This window comes from Barbatula barbatula, assembly GCF_947034865.1.
Source record: "Barbatula barbatula genome assembly, chromosome: 9".
Classification (NCBI taxonomy): domain Eukaryota; kingdom Metazoa; phylum Chordata; class Actinopteri; order Cypriniformes; family Nemacheilidae; genus Barbatula; species Barbatula barbatula.
The window spans coordinates 1,029,796-1,050,038 of record NC_136772.1 but is presented as its reverse complement, the minus strand read 5'-3'; the positions used below and the strand labels follow the sequence as shown (position 1 = coordinate 1,050,038).

At 39.6% G+C, this 20,243-nt stretch overlaps 3 protein-coding genes across 4 annotated transcripts; 2 read left to right on the top strand and 1 right to left on the bottom strand.

Moving 5' to 3' along the window:
* Positions 1–5,862: 5,862 nt before the first annotated feature.
* On the top strand, positions 5,863–9,977 carry bbs5 (Bardet-Biedl syndrome 5). Of its 2 annotated transcripts, none has more exons than XM_079464683.1 (12): positions 5,863–6,072; positions 6,523–6,605; positions 6,876–6,941; positions 7,305–7,354; positions 7,458–7,585; positions 8,052–8,187; positions 8,270–8,365; positions 8,437–8,499; positions 8,587–8,721; positions 8,909–8,992; positions 9,219–9,242; positions 9,429–9,977. In XM_079464683.1, the coding sequence occupies exons 1-12, from the start codon at positions 6,011–6,013 to the stop codon at positions 9,528–9,530; spliced, it is 1,029 nt and encodes a 342-aa protein (XP_079320809.1). In that variant the 5' UTR covers positions 5,863–6,010; the 3' UTR covers positions 9,531–9,977. The 2 variants fall into 2 exon arrangements, with proteins under 2 accessions (XP_079320809.1, XP_079320810.1); XM_079464684.1 differs by lacking the exon at positions 5,863–6,072 and adding an exon at positions 6,256–6,409 and having other exon boundaries at positions 9,429–9,975.
* klhl41a (kelch-like family member 41a) lies at positions 9,977–14,464 on the top strand. Its single transcript, XM_079464681.1, has 6 exons — positions 9,977–12,017; positions 13,147–13,304; positions 13,383–13,490; positions 13,577–13,762; positions 13,857–14,003; positions 14,117–14,464. Exons 1-6 carry the CDS (start codon positions 10,926–10,928, stop codon positions 14,226–14,228), a joined length of 1,803 nt encoding a protein of 600 aa, XP_079320807.1. The 5' UTR covers positions 9,977–10,925; the 3' UTR covers positions 14,229–14,464.
* On the bottom strand, positions 14,382–20,136 carry fastkd1 (FAST kinase domains 1). Its single transcript, XM_079464680.1, has 15 exons — positions 19,827–20,136; positions 19,075–19,513; positions 18,679–18,747; positions 18,106–18,231; positions 17,531–17,929; positions 17,351–17,461; positions 16,997–17,128; positions 16,406–16,892; positions 16,166–16,280; positions 15,960–16,088; positions 15,623–15,754; positions 15,341–15,454; positions 15,104–15,248; positions 14,902–15,016; positions 14,382–14,756 (listed from the first exon to the last, which is right to left on the bottom strand). The coding sequence occupies exons 2-15, from the start codon at positions 19,407–19,409 to the stop codon at positions 14,664–14,666; spliced, it is 2,502 nt and encodes an 833-aa protein (XP_079320806.1). The 5' UTR covers positions 19,410–19,513; positions 19,827–20,136; the 3' UTR covers positions 14,382–14,663.
* Between the last annotated feature and the right edge of the window lie 107 nt (positions 20,137–20,243).

The following is a 20,243-nucleotide window of genomic DNA, read 5'->3' as shown; positions in this document are numbered from 1 at the left end:
AAATCCTAACCCTGCCGAAATGTCCATAAGTACAGAATTAGGCAAATAATGTATATCACCACTATAATTTGTGTTTGAAGTGCAGACTAGTGTCCAACAGACAGAAGGATAACATCTCCACATAACCTAGCGATTGTCCCCGAGATCCTGAGGATGGCAGCTTGATGGTGTGACACTTTATTAATGAGAGATAATGATGTCAAGAGCCAATGATTCCAGGGTAAATTTTAGGAGCAAAAAAGTTTAGACATTTTGGACTGTTGTAGCGCAAGAGGGTTTAAGTTAGAGACCCCTAATTTGCTATGGTAACATATGAAACCACTTTTGGCCAATTTAAGAGATAGTCTAATTGCATTTGACCGGATTGTGTTTGTGGTAAAGATACTCATGTGGTTGAATGCACTCAAACAGCCACAAGACACCGCCTGCTCTCTGCCTTTGGACAAAATCCATTAACATTCTGGGACTTGCATTAGCCATGATAGGATTTAAATTTTGCAGGTTAAAGAACAAAAAGTTTGGTTTAAAGACAAAAACATACCAAGAACTATGTTTTTGCAGCACCATTACCGATTTCTAACACACACTCACAGTGTTCAGTGTGCTCTGGCAGTTTTAGGAGCAGAAATAAAAAAAATGCTTCTCTCTGTATTCATAGGTACATTGTATGCACTAATTTAGTCCATTTGACCGAAATATTGGAAAAAAACCTTGAATTAAGCTGACCAACTTAAGCGTGGATGTCAACTTGCCTGGCTCAGTGCATGGATCTGTGTTCGGTCAAATGGACTAAATTAGTGCATACAATGTACCTATGAATACAGAGAGAAGCATTTTTTTTATTTCTGCTCCTAAAACTGCCAGAGCACACTGAACACTGTGAGTGTGTGTTAGAAATCGGTAATGGTGCTGCAAAAACATAGTTCTTGGTATGTTTTTGTCTTTAAACCAAACTTTTTGTTCTTTAACCTGCAAAATTTAAATCCTATCATGGCTAATGCAAGTCCCAGAATGTTAATGGATTTTGTCCAAAGGCAGAGAGCAGGCGGTGTCTTGTGGCTGTTTGAGTGCATTCAACCACATGAGTATCTTTACCACAAACACAATCCGGTCAAATGCAATTAGACTATCTCTTAAATTGGCCAAAAGTGGTTTCATATGTTACCATAGCAAATTGGGGGTCTCTAACTTAAACCCTCTTGCGCTACAACAGTCCAAAATGTCTAAACTTTTTTGCTCCTAAAATTTACCCTGGAATCATTGGCTCTTGACATCATTATCTCTCATTAATAAAGTGTCACACCATCAAGCTGCCATCCTCAGGATCTCGGGGACAATCGCTAGGTTATGTGGAGATGTTATCCTTCTGTCTGTTGGACACTAGTCTGCACTTCAAACACAAATTATAGTGGTGATATACATTATTTGCCTAATTCTGTACTTATGGACATTTCGGCAGGGTTAGGATTTAACAGCAGTTTTCATGTTTGTTTCTGATATTCAACTGAAGCTGACACATATTGTCTTGTCTTTTTTCTTTATAGTTATTTTACATTTTATGTCACAGTTGTCACAGTTTCTGCAGCTATATTTTTTATTGTAATTTGGAGATAAAACTATATATTCTTATTGGTTTGTTGACTGTTTTTCTTACAGGTACAACTGTTAAGGTGGTATTGTTTTGTTACAGACTTAACATAACATAGCCTTTATTTATATTTAAGCCTTATCATAACATAGACTATATCTATTTTTAAACCAGTTAATGTATTTATATCATATATCTATTTGTTGTACATTTGGCCACGGTACCATTTCTCAAGAAATAAAAGCATATCTCAGAAATAAGATTTCTTGTAAACATATTCTACTGTTAAAACTATACAGTTGAAAACGTGGAGTATAGCTGAGCATTGCAGTTTAATGTATTGCAGGGATATTAGTGTCTTATTAAAGTATGGTATGCCTTAAGATATAAATCATGAGTATGACCTGGGATGGGCTATTACAGAAAAAAACATGTGTCAGTATCTTATTTCATTGATATCTATTGTGATTTGATTTCGATTCTGTAATATGGCACTTCTGTGGTATTTTGGGTGCACCCTACTGGTCATAGCAGCACATTTATCTCAGTCTTTAAAAGTTTGTTGTTTACCAAAAATCGAAATTCATTACAATGGATTGTATTAGAATTATAAAGAACCACATTTTTAACTTTTTGTTAGAAAACTGATTTTCTAGATAACTTTTATCTTATCTTAATAAGCTGAATTTTTACTTCATGGTGGTAGCATGTAGCTATGAGCAGCAGGCAACCCCCCAAGTGTGCAGAAATGGTTTGACCCTATTCGTAGGCAGCCAATGATATTGACCCGTTTAAACTGGAAACCGGCGTCTGAATCACGCGTTGTTTACGTGTATTCTACGTGTACTTGACGTGTATTTAACACGTGTTAAATACACGTAAAGTACACGTTAATTTTTCACGCGTAAAGTACACGTACTTAACGTGTTGTTGACGTGTTAAAATTCGAGCGTTTTTGACCCTATTGGCCTTCCATATGTATGCCTGAATACCAGTCACTCCTGCCTCGCTGCCTGGGACTGTTTTACGTGCCTGCCTGTAGCGCGATTATGTTATAACACGCATGCGCACTTTTGTATTTTGACAACGTCATCAACGAATATTTGTTACACAGCGTTTAAAGTCTTATTTTTATGTTGTTTATGCTATTTATTTCGCTGTGTTATCATCCTTGGGTCCATAATTTTGGGCTGCTTTCCTGTATTAAAATGTGATATATAAATACAGTTTCATTAAAGCTAAACGTATTAACTAAAAATGATAAAACCAATTATTACATTTAAAATGCTAAATATAATTTCAACACATTGTGGTGAACACAGACAGTATGGAAAAAACTTTTAATAGCTAGCAAGCAAAAGTATATTACAATTGTTAAATACATTTTCCCAAAAATAGCATAGAATGATACTATAATAGTTACATATGTAACATGAACCATATTTATGAACTCCCATCTGCTCAGAAAGGTCTGTGTTATACACATATTTATAAACTTATTTATTAAACTTAATTATTTATTCTTTTAAAAAATATTAATTGATATTTGGGGAACATTTTACGTTTAGTTTTCTAATTTGTTAAACATGAAATACATAAAGTTTTGATGTTTAGAATGTTAAACTGTTTCTCTACAAATGTTTTAATAAGGTAATGATTAGACAAACAAAGCAGTATATAATATGTGTTCAGTGCAAACAACTCATTTCAGTGTTAGACAACTTCAGTTTCATAGTTATTTTACAGTTCATAAAGCCATAGCTTTTGGAGCATTCATTTGTACTATTTAATACTACAAAACAATCCAACATAAGTAATGTAATGAGAGGAAGCAGTGAAGCAGAGTATACAATAAAGGCCTGTTTTAACAGATTGGATAACAAGCAGAATCAGAATGTATCACACCCCAGAAAATTCACACAACTTCTTAGAACAAAAGCATCAATCAGCCCCCAAACCCCCCACCCAAAGACAAACACCACCACTCATCCTCATGATGACATTGAATTGGAGAGGTCTGTGAAGTTAACACACTAATATATGAGAGAGATTTTCATAGTCAAGTAGTTTATTGTCATTTGTCCAGCGTGACAAAAGAGAGAATAAAACACACCAAGGACAGTGTGGCGAGCAGGGCGGGACGAGAGCCGTGAGGGATAAGCGCAAGGATCGGTCGCGTGCGTGCACCGCTCCGGAAGCATAAGAGAGGAGCGACATGAGTGTATGACCAGAGAGGACCAGGCCCGAACATGTTAAGTTGTAGTTATCTTCTTTTACGTCCGTGTTTATTGTTTATTTTATTTTATTTTATTAAAACGTTCGTCGGTTCCCGCCTCCTTCCTTCCTGTTTAATGTTCAATGATGAGACCAAACACGAGCGTGCGTTTCAGTAGTTGTTTTACTAGCGAACCCCGTAGCCCGGGACTGGCAGACCAGAACAATCAACTGTCGATCACAGCCCTTAACACTTCCCTTTTATGGACCTTTATTACAGAAAGTTTAACATTAAAGTGTAATAGATCTAACTTTAACAATGACATGTAGCCTACAGTAGGCTATATGAAAGATGCTACAAGTTACATAACATTTTGCAAACATATCTAGGCTATGACTGTTTTTAATAGTATTTACAATTAGCTAATTTTGCAAACTTTTGTCTGTAAATAAAATATTTAACTGTAGATTTAAGAAGTTCAGAATCTTTCAAACATTTCCAAGCAGCATAACATGCGAAAAAAACAGTGACAGGTAGCGAGGCAGGTGAATAAAACAGTGACAGGTAGCGAGGCAGGTGAATAAAACAGTGACAGGTAGCGAGGCAGGTGAATAAAACAGTGACAGGTAGCGAGGCAGGTGAATAAAACAGTGACAGGTAGCGAGGCAGGTGAATAAAACAGTGACAGGTAGCGAGGCAGGTGAATAAAACAGTGACAGGTAGCGAGGCAGGTGAATAAAACAGTGACAGGTAGCGAGGCAGGTGAATAAAACAGTGACAGGTAGCGAGGCAGGTGAATAAAACAGTGACAGGTAGCGAGGCAGGTGAATAAAACAGTGACAGGTAGCGAGGCAGGTGAATAAAACAGTGACAGGTAGCGAGGCAGGTGAATAAAACAGTGACAGGTAGCGAGGCAGGTGAATAAAACAGTGACAGGTAGCGAGGCAGGTGAATAAAACAGTGACAGGTAGCGAGGCAGGTGAATAAAACAGTGACAGGTAGCGAGGCAGGTGAATAAAACAGTGACAGGTAGCGAGGCAGGTGAATAAAACAGTGACAGGGGCAGGTGAATAAAACAGTGACAGTTAGCGAGGCAGGTGAATAAAACAGTGACAGGTAGCGAGGCAGGTGAATAAAACAGTGACAGGTAGCGAGGCAGGTGAATAAAACAGTGACAGGTAGCGAGGCAGGAGTAACGGGTCACGTGGCAGACTGAAGGGTCGCTAGGCAGCAAACGGGAAATGGAAAACCCGGAGCGGAGTGAACGGGTCTCTGGCGGTACGGATATGAGTCCATTCCACTTCACTCATACAGCATATCGCGCAGTTCCTATTGCGTGCGTGTTCCGGGTCTTCTTTTGTTCCTATTTGGCAGATTCGTTTCATCAAACGCTAACGGAAAGCTAAACTTTGATGCATAATAACAAGATGATTTTTAAAAGTCAGACACATTTTTTAATCTTGTACGTATAGTGCCGCTGTATGACTATATGCAGTATTTCATACCAAGGAACTTTAATGCACAAATACAATGTTCATAATAAATCACGAATAACGTTTGCACTTTAAGTAAACCCTTAGAAAGATAAACCAGAAACGGTGGATAGATCATTGCTTCTAAGATCGCAATATGTTCACATTGTTTTTAAAAAGAGAATCTTTACCACCAGCCCAGCCAAAACAAAGCAAAAAGTAAAAAACCAACGAATGAAATATTAAATAAAAGTTTTCAGGCGCCATTTAAAAAAGACAAATCGCCCTTACGAGAAATAATACGATAAAAAATGGTTTGATTAAACTGAGGGAAGAAGCAGCCGATCCTGCGCTTTACTTTAACGCACTACCCGTATAAAGAAAGTACATAAGAAAAAGTCACTTAGTGAAACAATAAATAATACGGAAGTGATTATATATGTTTATAATAATAATAATGATATATTTTAACTGTGAACTGAAAATATTTCTACAACATAGATGTGAATCAGAACAATATTTCTGGATCTAATGCGCATTTTACATATTGCACAATTCCATTTATAAACGCGTTCAGAATGAAGTTTGTCCCTCAGGTTCTACCGTACGCGTGTTTGCCGTACTGCCGTTACCGTGGTGACGCTCAGCATTAAATCCTCTTAACCGAGCGTTTGTTTTATTGAATTTAAATCTCTCTATATAGTTTAAAAACCTCTGTGCGCGTGTTTATTGATCATGGCGTCAGTGTTAGACGCTCTTTGGGAGGATAGAGACGTAAGATTTGACATCACCGCGCAGTAAGTCCTCGCGCTGTTTACGTTTAATAATGAAATTATTAGTTGCCATAAGCCATTTTACAATCTATAAATACATTTTCTGATATTTTACTGTGCACTGCGATAATTGTACAGCCTTGCTGAAAAACACTGTGTGGTTCCATCACATTTATTAAACATCAGCTGTTTATCATTAAAACCATTACAAACGTGTTTTTAGTCTCTTCTGTTGGTTCCCATCCTCCAGATGACATCCCTCCATCAGAACCCATCACATTACCCACAGAGACCATTATAGTTTCCAATAATAACCATTACACTCATTTATGTCTTGTTTTTCAGCAGGGATGGTTATATAGTATGTGTGTATATGTTCACATTAATCTTGCATGTTGATACAATGTTGATTTTCACTTTCATGCATCTCACAGCAGCCTGTTGGTCATTTAAGGCTTTTATGTATATTTTAAGGCAGATGAAAACCAGACCAGGTGAAGTTCTCATCGACTGCCTGGATTCAATAGAGGACACAAAGGGAAATAATGGCGATAGAGGTGCGAGAGCTTCACATTCAATGTTGCGGTTATTTTCACTTACTCGTTTAGCAGAAGCTTTTATCCAAATAATTTCATTGGTTACTGGAGGTCATTGCCATATTGACATCCCACCATTGACCAAAACATTAAACGCGCTCTCATTTGTAATTTCTCTGGATAAAAGCGGCTGCTAAATGCATCAATGTAATTGTGACCTTTGTGGGAAATGTCATTCATGTATGTCTGTATTGCTTTGCTTGTTCTAAAGAAATGAGTGTATTTTTATAGGTAGACTCCTGGTGACCAATTTAAGGATAATATGGCATTCACTGGCTCTGCCAAGAGTTAACTTGTGTGAGTATCTGAAGATTATTAAATAAGAATGTTGCTCGCTATTGAACTATATGGAATAAACCCTCCGATTCACTGTATCTACTACAGTAATCCTTCAATTAAAATAAATTCTTACACATTCGGTGCGTGATGATGATGTTACATCCAAACCACATTTGATCATTACCCATGATTCTGTATAAGTGATGTTGTATTATTATGTATTTAAAACAGCTGACAAAAGCGAAGCATTAGATAGCTTAACTACAGTGGACAGATGTAAAATTGATTTAAGAATTCTAACATGAGAGGGTTCAGTCAGTGTTAAAGCAGGATGAGCTGATCATGATCTGAATCGGCTTGTTATTGTGTGTTTATTAACAGCAGTGGGATACAACTGCATTATTAATATCACCACAAGGACGGCAAATTCAGTGAGATGCTATCATTCTTTGTTCAAGCTATTATTATTATTACAGTGGAATTGTTTTATTTCACCGCTCATCTGGATGATGTGAAATTGTACCTTTTTTACAGAAATTAAGAGGTCAGACGGAAGCGCTTTACATATTGACCAAATCAAATAACACAAGATTTGAGTTCATATTCACAAATGTGGTTCCCGGAAGTCCGAGGCTGTTTACATCTGTCATTGCTGTACACAGGTACTTTTGTTCTATTACTGCGACCCAGTTTAAAGGACTAGTTCACCTTCAAAATGAAAACTCTGTCATCATTTACATGCCCTCGTGTCATTTCATTTCCTTCTTTTGCAGAGCACAGAAGAAGATATTTTGAAAAATGTTGGTAACGGGAACAGCACAACCCCCCTATTGTGACCAATGCAAGTGAATGGGTGTTAACAACACTATTCAATATATCTTCTTGTGTTGTGCTGAAAAAAGAAAGGCATACAGGTTTGAAATGACCTGAAACAGAGGGTGAATAAATGGCGACAGAATTGTATTTTGTAGGTTACAAAATAGTTTCATTTATATACATGAAATATCATCCAAGATATCTTTATTCATTGAAAATAGAAAAGAATTGAAATGATTGCAGTGTCAGTAGAATGCATCAGAAAACGGAGTACAATGAGGTATATAAAACTGAAATTTGTGTGTGTCGTAGGGCTTATGAGACCTCGAAAATGTATCGTGATCTGAAGCTGAGAGGAGCTCTGATTCAGAACAAACAGTTGAGACTCCTGCCACAGGAACAGGTTTATGATAAAGTCAATGGAGTCTGGAACCTGTCCAGCGATCAGGTATTAATGTAGATCGTGTTTCTGCTCTTCTTCTTCATTAACAATCGCTTGTCGTGCCATTCAGCATTACGTTATGTTTTAGGGTAATCTTGGAACATTTTTTATCACCAACGTGAGGATCGTGTGGCATGCCAACATGAACGAGAGCTTCAACGTCAGCATTCCATATCTGCAGATTGTACGTTTCCTTAAAGATAATAGAATCACTCCTCGATAATGATTCGTGGGTAATTGAATCCTTTATTTCAGCGTTCCATACGGATTCGTGATTCCAAATTTGGACTCGCTCTTGTCATCGAGAGCTCTCAGCAAGTAAGTTCATGATGCACGTCTCTAGAAATATCTTGTGGTTGTCTACATGCATGTAACCAACTTTTATACACTTTTCTTTTTTTATAGACCGGAGGATATGTGCTGGGGTTTAAGATCGATCCGATGGACAAACTACAGGACGCAGTGAAGGAAATCAACTCGTTGCATAAGGTGTACTCGGCAAATCCCATTTTCGGTGTGGCATTTGAGATGGAGGAAAAGGTAGTCACACACATCTAACATGGTGACAACGTAGAACATTTTGTCACAGATTTATAAGCATTTGCCTTCAGCTTTAAAGTTCTTTGAATTCAAGGCATGAAACCAATGAACGAGAACTGTATTAATGACAAAATATATTAATAATAACCTTGAATTTATATGAATATTGACTAATATGTTTCGTTAGCCTCAGGCGCTGGAGGAACTGACTGTAGAACAACTTCCAGATGATGTAGAGATTGAACCAGATGAACACACAGATGCTTTTACTGTGAGTTTGACCTCATCTGTTACTCTCACACATCATGATGCTTTTACTCGTGTGTGTCTCAAAATAGATGATCACATAAGCCATGAAACACAATGTCCCACACACTTGTTGATTGGCTTCAAAAATATTTTTGTGTTGTGATGATTGTAGTTTATGGAGAGGAATGTTAGTTGTGACATGTTGTATTACACGTTTAACTCTTTACGTCTTCTTTTTTTGTGTCAAGGCTTACTTTGCAGATGGAAATAAGGTAATAGATTATAACTATTGATTTCTGAGTATTGAAAATGTTAAAGTAGTATAGCAGCTTGTAATACTAATAATTAAGAAGTTATGAGAGCCAAAATAAAATCTAATAGTAAACCCTTCGTTCATTCATCCAACCGTTCGAAACGTTTCAAGCCTTTTGTAGTGATGCATTATTTCTCTCTTTAAGCAACATGATCGTGAAGCGGTGTTCTCTGAGGAGCTGGGTCTGGCTATAGAGAAACTGAAGGATGGATTCACACTACAGGGACTCTGGGAAGTCATGGGATAAAACTGAGAACCCTGTTGTGACAATTAGACACACAGCTGTACAGTAAATATAGAAAATGCAACATTAAGTTTGTTAAAAAAAAACGTTATTTATGATAGTATATATTTGATAATATCAAGTTTACAAGTCAGATAGAAACCCCATGCAGGACCAAGTTAGGGGTACTTTGGATCATGTGTTAAAAATGCTGAATATCATTTGTACATTAGAAGCTTTTGTGCTGTAATAAAACGTTGTGTTTGTGTTGAGATGGACCTTAGCACTTGCTATTTATTGTCAGAGGAGCTCTTATGTCTCTTCTCTGTTGCTGTCCGGGTGCTTACAAAAGTAAAGAAGTTGGCAAAACCATTCAAATGAATAACAATCCAGACGTTTGCTCACCCACATTTGGCCCAAACCTACAGTATACACTGTTTTCTGTAGAATATAAAGAGATTTTGCTGAGAGACTGATGGTTTTTGGTATTAATGACATCAAAGCTATATTGTGATCCGATTATGGCAGTTTTGCTATGAGTGTGAATGGAATCTGTGAGATTTTAGGGGAATACGTAACAGTTTTATGATTATTTTTGTGTCATATAAATTTTGTGAAGTCCAGGATCCATCGAGATAAAACAAGTTTACTGAAGATTCTCAAATAAGTCAAAACAAAATACAACGGTTCAATGAAAGAAGAGAAAATAATAAAGCAAACATTTAAGTCCATCTTGGACTTTCTACTCCATTTGGAGCCAGTACACGTGGTTAAAGCTTGAAAAAAATATAAAAATCGTACATTCTTATAGACAACATTCTTATAGTTATTTAACATTCTGTCTAAAACGCTTCTTTATTGATGCCCGACGGAATTTATTTGTTTTTTGTTTCTTGTATTATGTGAACTGACTTCTAAATAATATAATTTGGTGCAAACCGTTTTTATTTTTACTATAAACTATCATTGTAATGGAAAGCTGGTTTTGTGTGAGTAGATGTTTCAAATTCTGTTCTGGTGTGAACAATCCCTTTCAATAGAAACCCTGACGTGGATGAGAGAGACACGAGTGAGTCACAGAACGAAGATGTATAAATGACATGAGGTAATGATGCCCACCCACCCCAAATCCCATGTACACCCCTTCCATCTGTTCCTCCCCTGACACCAAACTTTCATCTAGCTTTAACCAGATAAATGTCTGACCCCTGAGTGTGTCCAAGGTTCACAGTTGTCTTTTTCAGTCTGTGACAGCTGGCCGATGCTCTGTGTGTCCCGTTTGGTCAGTCCAAATTCTTTCTGGTACTATGGAGGGTCTAAATTTAGAGGGACGAGCTTAAATTGCAGAGGTCTTGTGTTGGGCTCAGTATTATTTCAGCAGAGACGAGAGGACAGAACGCATCTCTGAGAAGCTCTGCGATGGACCCCATGACTTTGAAAGAGGACCTGAAGCTCTTTCAGAGCACTCTTCTCCAGGACGGTCTGAAGGATCTTCTGAAGGAGAATAAATTTGTTGACTGCGTTCTGAAGGTTGGCGATAGGAGCCTTCCCTGTCACAGACTCATCATGGCCGCCTGTAGCCCTTATTTCAGAGAGCTTTACTTCTTTGAAGATGGATCCGAGAAAAAGGACTCCCACGAAGAAGTGGTGTTAGAGGACGTGGATCCTACGGTCATGGATATGGTGGTGAATTATCTGTATTCTGCCGAGATCGAGATCACGGACGACAACGTGCAAGACGTGTTCGCAGTCGCCAACAGATTTCAGATACCATCTGTGTTCACCATCTGTGTGAACTATCTACAAAACAAGCTATCGATGGGGAACTGCTTGGCCATCTTCAGAATGGGACTGGTCTTGAACTGCCCGAGACTCGCCATCTCCACCAGGGACTTCATAGCCGAACGCTTCGAGACTTTGGCCAACGAGGAGGAGTTTCTCGAGTTCAATGCCCCTGAACTCTTCGCTGTCATCGGATGTGATGCTCTCAACGTAGAGAAAGAAGAATTGGTGTTTGAGCTACTGATGAAATGGGTGCGTAAGAACAAGGAGAACCGGACGAAAGCTTTGGCCGATGCCTTCGACCACATCCGATTCCGTCTGATGCCGGAGAAATATTTCAAGGAGAAAGTAGAAAAGGATGACATCATAAAGGCCGACCCTGAGCTGGTGAAGAAGCTGAAGGACATCGAGGATGCCTTCGCCGGAAAACTGCCGCAAGCTAAAGACAAAGGAGAAGACGGAGAGGACGGAGAGGACGTGTTGCCCGGGTATCTGAATGACAACAAAAGATTGGGGATGTACGCCAGAGATCTCATCCTGATGATAAATGACACGGCGGCTGTGGCCTATGATGCTGATGAAAATGAATGTTTCCTAGCGGCGATAGCGGAGCAGATACCTCGAAATCACGTCAGCATCACGTCAAAGGACAACGTGCTGTACATCGCTGGAGGATTGTTCGTGGATGAAGAAAACAAGGATTCGCTGTTGCAGTGCTACTTTTATCAGGTTACACATTCATTTAATTATCCAAAACTAATTGATAACTTTAGATGTATTTGTTTATTTATTTATATGTACTCCTGTAAATCCTTGCTGTAATTTTGCAGCCGGTTTGCCGGTAACTTACTGTAGATTTAATCTTCAATTTTGTTTTAAACATGATTTTGCATAGTTCTCATATTTGCTTTCATAAAACAAGACGAATTTATCTTAGCTCACTTTTATTGTTATGTAAATGTAGCATAAGTTTGAAATATATTCACCAGAAAACAAAACAAAAATGCTTAGGATTGCAGTGTAATGTTAGTAATGAGACCAGTCTCTTCTTGCTCATTTTGAAATAAAAGTAGTAAAGTTGAACTCAAATTAAAAACAGTACTAATAGGAAAAATATTGAGTAGTAATCAAATCTACAGTAAGTTACTGGCATGTTTTACACTGTAACTATTAACCACATCAGTATAAGTCTTTTTTAATGCAAATGAAATGAAAATGAAACAAGAGGGGGAGTAAATGAAGATCTACGGTATATAAGAAAAACACTCTTTATTACAGTTTTAATTTCTATCATAGAAATCAGAAACGTTTGCTTAAAGCGATAGTTCACCCAAAAATCTAAATCCTGTCATCTTAACTCACCTTCCTGTCATTTCAAACCTGTTTGACTTGCTTTCTTCTGCCGAACACAAAAGTGAAGAAAGTGAATAACTGGAACCCATTCACTTGTGTTGGTTTTGCATCCGTACATTAGAAGTGAATGGGGTCCGGTGCTGTTCAGTTACCAACTTTCTTCAAAATATCTTTTGTGTCCTGCGGAAGAAAGACACCCAAACCGTTTAGTAATGACAGGAGGGTGAGTAAAGATGACAGAATTTAGATTTTTGGGTGAACGATCACTTACAGTCTCATCTGTTATCTTCTGAGTCTGAAATCAAAAAATGTCATTCATTCTACATTCATTTGACACCTCCAGACTCTTCCTGTATCATTTATTTCTGTTTTTATTTCTCCTGAACAATAGTAGGAGACGCATCTGAGACTAAGTTGATACCTAAAGGAAACAAAACTCCTGAACCAGTAACATTTTCTTCTGGGCAGGACGTCTGTTGGTCTCATATCTCTATATGTTTTGCAGTTGGACAAACATTCTCCAAACTGGATCGCTCTTCCTGCGATGCCGTCACCCAGATGTCTGTTTGCTATGGGAGAGTTTGAACATCTCTTGTTTGCAGTCGCTGGGAAAGATCTACAGAGCAATGAATCTCTCGACTCGGTGCTGTGTTACGATACAGAGTACGTTTCTCCGTTTCTTTTATACTGTATATCCCACCACATTCTCAAAATAACCAGATATTGTTGTGTTCCCGGCAGAAAGATGAAATGGCTGGAGACCAAAAAACTTCCCTTGAAGATCCACGGTCACTGTGCGGTCTCACAGAACGGACTCGTTTACTGTATAGGAGGAAAGACTGACGAAAAGTACCATTTTGAGTCTTTCTTTCATACATTCTATCTCATGTAAAGACTTCGACGTGACACTGCTTGTTTTTTTATCTTCGCAACAGTAAAACCATCAACAAGATGTTTGCATACAACCACAAGAAATCTGAATGGAAAGAGCTGGCGGCCATGACGACACCGAGAGCAATGTTTGGTGCTGTGGTGCACAAAGGAAAGATCATCGTTGTTGGAGGAGTAAATGAAGATGGCCTTTTATCTTCTTGTGAAGCCTATGACTTTGAAACAAACAAGTATGTCTAGCTGTTTTGTCATTTTGATGTATGAAATCTTTATTAGTTATGTAACTAATAAAATAATAGTTTTTATCATGTGATGATCTTACAGATGGGAGACGTTCTCAGAGTTTGCTCAGGAGAGAAGTTCTGTGAATGTGGTGAGCGCCAGCGGTGTGCTGTATGCTCTGGGTGGATTCACCATCAAAGAGAACGAGAATAAAGAATGCGTTCCTTCAGAAATCACAGACATCTGGCAGTACGTTTCTCTTTTAACATTACATTGTCTTTCTATTGCCATTCTTTGGTTTTCCAGCAAAAAATATAAATATGATTAAATAAATTGTCATTAAAACAATATTGCATCGACAGGTATGAAGAAGACAAGAAACTGTGGGCCGGGATGATAAGAGAGATGCGTTACGCTGCTGGAGCTTCATGTGTTTCTATGAGACTCAACGCAGCGAAGATGCCCAAACTTTAAGAGTTAAACCTCTGTTATCAATGTGTCTGAAATGTGCGACTGTATTTGATAGAAGCATAAACCGATTCAACATGAAATCAAAACAGATCTGATCATTTTCCAAAGCATTTGTCTTTTTGTAATATTTTAAGTAAAGAACTTGGAAACATTTCTAGAAGTGAGGATGTCAAATAGTTTTATTTGTCTGTGTTTATATATCTCTTTTATAAAAAAACAATAAATACATATTTTAATCCAAACACGCATATGATTTCATCACTGTAAATCAAAACAGTAACAATAATATTTCATAATGTATAACAAACGTTTTCTGAATTGATGAAGACTTGTATAAAACGCTATATGAATGAGTGTCTTTTGTTCGCAGCTCGGCTAAAAGATCACCTGATGTAGTCCTGTGAAACACACAGCATGATGTTTTGTGTAGATACGAACTCATGGTAATTCACTGAATATTTTCTTCCTCAAATAATCTCTCCATGCGTCTGGTGTGGAGAGCTCCATTGAATTCCATTCAAAGTGAGGAATCTGGGTGAGAGAACACAAATCATTAAATCAGTATCTACAGTATGAAGAAATAGCTTTAATGCCTACAAAAGCAGTAACCTTAGTCTGCCGTCTGATAATTCAAACAAGCAAGGTTTTGCAGAAGAGCTTTTTTCTTTCTACTGACCTGCAACACGTGATATCCTAAAATCTCCAGATGTCTCTTTCTCATCATGGCCTCGCCCTTCATCTGCCGAGAATTTCTGCAGAAGGATTTGAAGTCGAGGAAATCCAAGGCAACTCTAGACGGAAGAGGAGAAAATGAGACTAAATTCAATGTTTGTTTATTAACATGCATGCAATTTTAAGGAGTTTATTGTGACGCGTACCGGCGAGCACCAGGCGGCAGCTCCGCTCTCTCTCTGTCTGCAGATTTAGATTCCCATCTCACTTTTCCGTTCTCGCTGATGTGCAGCGGAGACGGCTCGCTGTACGGAATCGGCTGAAGGCGACGGTCCAGGACGAATTCGAAATCTGATTGGGGAAAAAAACGAGTTACTCTTCATCTTGCCGAAAAATCACTCATCCAAATGACCAATTGTAATTTGTGATGGTTTACAACGTACCGACGGTATAAAAGTACGGAGTCAAGGCTCCCACCCGGGCACAGCCGATGGAGCCCAGCACTTCACCGAGCATCTTATGAATCTGCTGCTGAGCTGCACTTACAGAGCTGTTGACTATACACCACAAGACAAACATGTTGTGCTTTAAAAGCAATTCATTATTTACAGATCAAACACCTCTACACAAGCAGTTTCAACCCATGAACTGGTCTCATGGTACAGAATGCTTTTCAATTCGAGTATTTAAAAAGCACTGCGTAGAAAGATGTGTGATTCGCTCACCTCTCTTCTGCAGTTGTGCGCAGTAGCGCTCGTGAAACCAAGGCACCTGAAACTCAGGACACTCCAGACACACGGCTCGATTCAGCTCCATCAGACGGAGACGCACACGCATGTTCAGAGCATCCGGCAGAGCTGACGGTACACAAAAGAACAACTTCAACAAGATGTAGATTTTTGTTTTCAGATGTTAGATTTCTTTTGTCTGATAAATCTGATCATGTCTGATAAACAAGCTGAATAAACAACACAGAACGGTCACTCGGGCAGTTTCTTGGTGTCTAAATCTTGATCAGAACGAGCTCATAAAAACCACATAAACTACAAAATGTCGACGTACTCTCCAGCTGGGCATCCAACTTGGCAAGAAAGTCCACAGTGAAGATCTCGCGGATCACATCCTCTTGGAAATAATCGGCCATGGCCAAAGCATAAGCCAGAAGAACCAGCAGATGTGGATCAAATGAACCTGTAAGATTCAGAAACGAGTTCAATACATTTATAAACGAAATGTTTGTGTTTCGAACAATGTGGACAAAATCTTACTTATATATGGAGTGAAATGTTGAACACAGACATCGAAAAACTCTTCTGCTGTTGGTGGGTCATAGTTCAGAACGGCGAAAGGCAACAGGGTGGCGTAAGTCGCTGAATAATGAAACTGTTCAGAAAATAACACACACATTCATTTTCTAAACAATTCACTTTAACAACGAAATAATGTGATATGCTGTAAGTATATACATACAAATAAATCAAAATAAAATACAATTCGAGTCATCTGACCTTGTCTATATTTGCGATGGTCACAGCAGCGATGCGGTCCAGCACGGTGTCACAGTGGTAGTTGATTCTGGTGAGATAAACGGCCAGCTCGGGTACATTGGTCCAGGATATCTGATCTATGAGTCTCCTTGTGGTGACCATCGACGCCTCCAGCAGCATCTCCTCAAACCATTCGCCCGATAAATACTTCACCTCCTCCAGCAGCGCGTCCAGCCGGTCGAACTGATAAAGACGCTCGTGTCCGCAGCGGTTCAGACTCTGAAGGAGCCGCACGTATCTGCTGGGGGTGTTGTGACGGTACGACGGGTCGTTGCGGATCCACTTGGCCACGACCATGGCGAAGGTGTTGAGGTCGTTGAGGTTGCACTGAGGAATCACGGCAATGACCCGGGACAGGACGCCCTCATCGAGACGGGGAGAAGGGAGCATGGACAGAACCCTAGTTAGCATGGTCACCTCATAAGGGTACACACTGCCCTGCAGATAACTAGGGGTGACAGGAACATGCTCGGATCAAAGACGGGTTAAGATTTCAACGTGCAACAGAAATTATTTCTTGTCAAAATTCTACGATAATTTCTCAACACTCACTGCAGGAGTTTGATTCTCAATCTGGAGAAGATCTCAGGATTTTGGCAGTGTAGAAGAATGAGAGTCTGCGTGATCCGAGCGATCTCAACAGCCCGATACGTCTCCAGATTCTTGAAGATTACTCCTGCCATCCTGGTTTAAAGATTTTGTTTTTAATTCAAGTGTTTTTCTAACGTGAAGCTGTTTATGCACCAATACCAGTTTTCAATTATTTCTCAAATTCTTTTGGTTTCATCCATTTAGGTATAATTGAAAAACAAAATAATTATCCGAGATATTCATTGGATTACTAAGAAACGCATGTTAAAAAACAGTCCTGTGATGGTGGATATAATCGTGGATGACTTCTCTTACTTGTTGATCAGTTGAAGGTTCCTGCATTGCATCTCTTCCATCGTCTCCAACACGCCAAGAGCCTGATGGGCATTCAGCTCGTCAGCCAATAGCAACGCAGTACTCTCTAACCTGCAACGCCAATCCAACGTCACAAAAACTGCACTGACAAACTGCACAAGATAAAAGACGCTTCCTCACCCCTCTCTGATTCCCTGTCCTGCCATGGGTCCTAAAGAAGCGAAGAGTTTGGTGAAGGTGGCCGGGTCTGCGCTGGTGTCCACCAGCTCCATCAGTCTCCGTTTAGCGGCCAGTCGGAAGTCACAGTTATTAAACTGCAGGGACTGATAGAGACCCAGAACGATGCTGATGTGTTCTGCGTCCAGATGAGGAATGTTCTGCAGCAGAATCCGGTTACATTTCTCCAGCAGCGGCCGGTGGATGTGTCGGATGTTTCGGAGGAACTGCACCACCCTTCTGGGGTTGTTGAAATGAAGCGGGTCCATGCGGTCCAGAAGGGTGTCGGCTTTTAAAATCAGAGCATCCCGTAACGGTGGCGACACTAGAGACGATATGCTGACCATTAATGTGGTGAGCACTCTGTGAAGACAAAGATGATGAAACTAATTCACATGTTTGGAGTATAACTTTGTATAGGAAGAAGTGACGTTCTTTACGCATATGTATTTAGTTTGAACCCATTTGGTTTTCTTTTTCAATTGAAGACAACAGGAAAACTTTGGATGTGGTTGACAGGAGGGTTACAGAAAACACACCTGGCGTCTTGAATGGAGTTCAGCCTCTGACTCACAATGTCAGTAATCTGTCCCATCAGCGGACTGTGCTGGAGAAACTGATCACTCAGACAGACGGCAAATTTTGAAAGCGTGGGCATCTGGAACCTGTGAAGCAGACCACGAGAAAATCTCTTTAATATCTCTATTACTTCTACTAGACATCAATGAGATTACATGGACAGCGAATGGAAATTTAAGCTTAAATCTCATCTGCGTCTCAGATGTTTCTCCTGAGAAAAAGAGTCAAAAATATGACAAATGCGTCTGTCATTTGAATTTGGAAAGAGATGTCAACAATGGGTCAAACTGAGCTCAGTCAATATTAGTGAAGATCTCAATATAAACTCAAACATTTCTCATCACATTTCCTCAAATCCAGATTATTGACCTCAATTATTGACCTCTCATTTGATTCTCTTTGAATTTCTCCTATTTTAGCTAATCTTCTGAGCTGTGCATGACTTGAGAAACAAGGTTTATCATTAGTAGAGGACATTTGTCTTTACAAACACGAGTGGAAGTTTTATTGCAGTGGCTGTTTTTCTCGTGTACCTGTCGAGTCTGTTCCAGGCCTCGGTCACCAACTGCTGAATGAGAGAGTCGTGTTGTTCCACATTCAGCCTTAAACCAGAAGACACAAATGGAATCAAGCAAAGCAATCCAGCAGCATGTATTTTTGCACATGTCAAGAAATGACACACTTTTCATCACACAACCAGTAGAGTTGCAAAAGGATGATCAATATCTGAAAGCACTATAGAATTTCTTGAAGGTGTAGTGTAGATAATGTATCCATCTATTCTCGCTCACATGGTTGTAAAGAAGATATTTCAAGAAATGTCTCGGTGTTCTTGTACAATGGAAGTCAATGGCGTTCAGTGTTGTTTGATTATCAACCTTCTACGAAATCTCTTCTTTTGTGCAGAAAGAAAGTTTCTCACAGCATACCTGAGAACATCATACAGCATGTCCACAACCGACACGTCATCCATGAGACTGATCTTGTTTTCAGCCAGAACTCGAAGCGTCAGGAACTGGGGGTGGTTCCGCACGAGCTCGACCGTCCGGAGCATCTGCGGTCTCTCTCTCTGAAACTGCCACAGAAGTCCAATAGCACAGCCCACGTGACTGGCCGAGAGTTTGGCTTTGTTCCGGCCGACCACATCAAACACCTGGTCCTCGGTAGAACACACCTGCAGCTGGTCCAGGACCTGGCCCCGGGACACAGCCCCGCTGTGAAATAGCCTGCGGGAATGGACCCCAAAGGACCGGAGCCCGAACATGACAGAGGACGGCCAGAGTCAGGAGGTTCTCCGCATACCCGATAGATTTCCAGCGACCTTATAAATCAGCTCAAGGTGACTGAAGCGTGCCAGGACAGATGCATCTATGAAGGAAATTGCAACATGAAGAATGCAGTTTAATTCTCTTACACAGTGTTCTGGACAGTGATGTACATTTTGTATTTTACCAACCCAACCAGAACTCTTCTGTGCTTTTAAATGTGCATTATGTTGGATTATTTTCTGTTTTTAAGCCATAAAGAGTTGTTTGTTTTTAGTTGCCCAGGCAAAGCATCTCAGTAGACATAAGGAAGCATCACACTCAAGAGTCAGATCATCTCGACCGAGCTGAAGTCAAAGGGTTGTATCGTCTAACTTCACGAGTTAATAGAGCAGAAGAAATATAAGATAGTATACCTTTAACAAGTTGCCATTCATCCAGTATCGCGTGTAAACAGAATCCTGAAAGACTGTTATCAAAGCACGAGTGACCTGTGCCGCGCAGACCCATGTGTTGCACGTGCGCATGCGCAGACGAGATTCCCGCTTGTGGACGGAAAGGAGCAGCGGCTGCGGCTTGAGTTTGTTTTCCACATACACGTGAGGGCACAATGTATACGTCATGTATGTCTTTTAACAGAAACACGTGAATAAGAAATAACAGCTAAAGTTTGTTAACATCTAGGCTGCTTGTTTCTGGCTTCACTTCCTGTTTAATGACGCGAACAGCCAAAAGTCACGGATGTCAAAATAAAAGCTGCGAACGTGTTGCGTACTGTAGGTGCTTGATGGACACAGAAAATAGTACAAATTGTGTTTATATCACTTTGAATA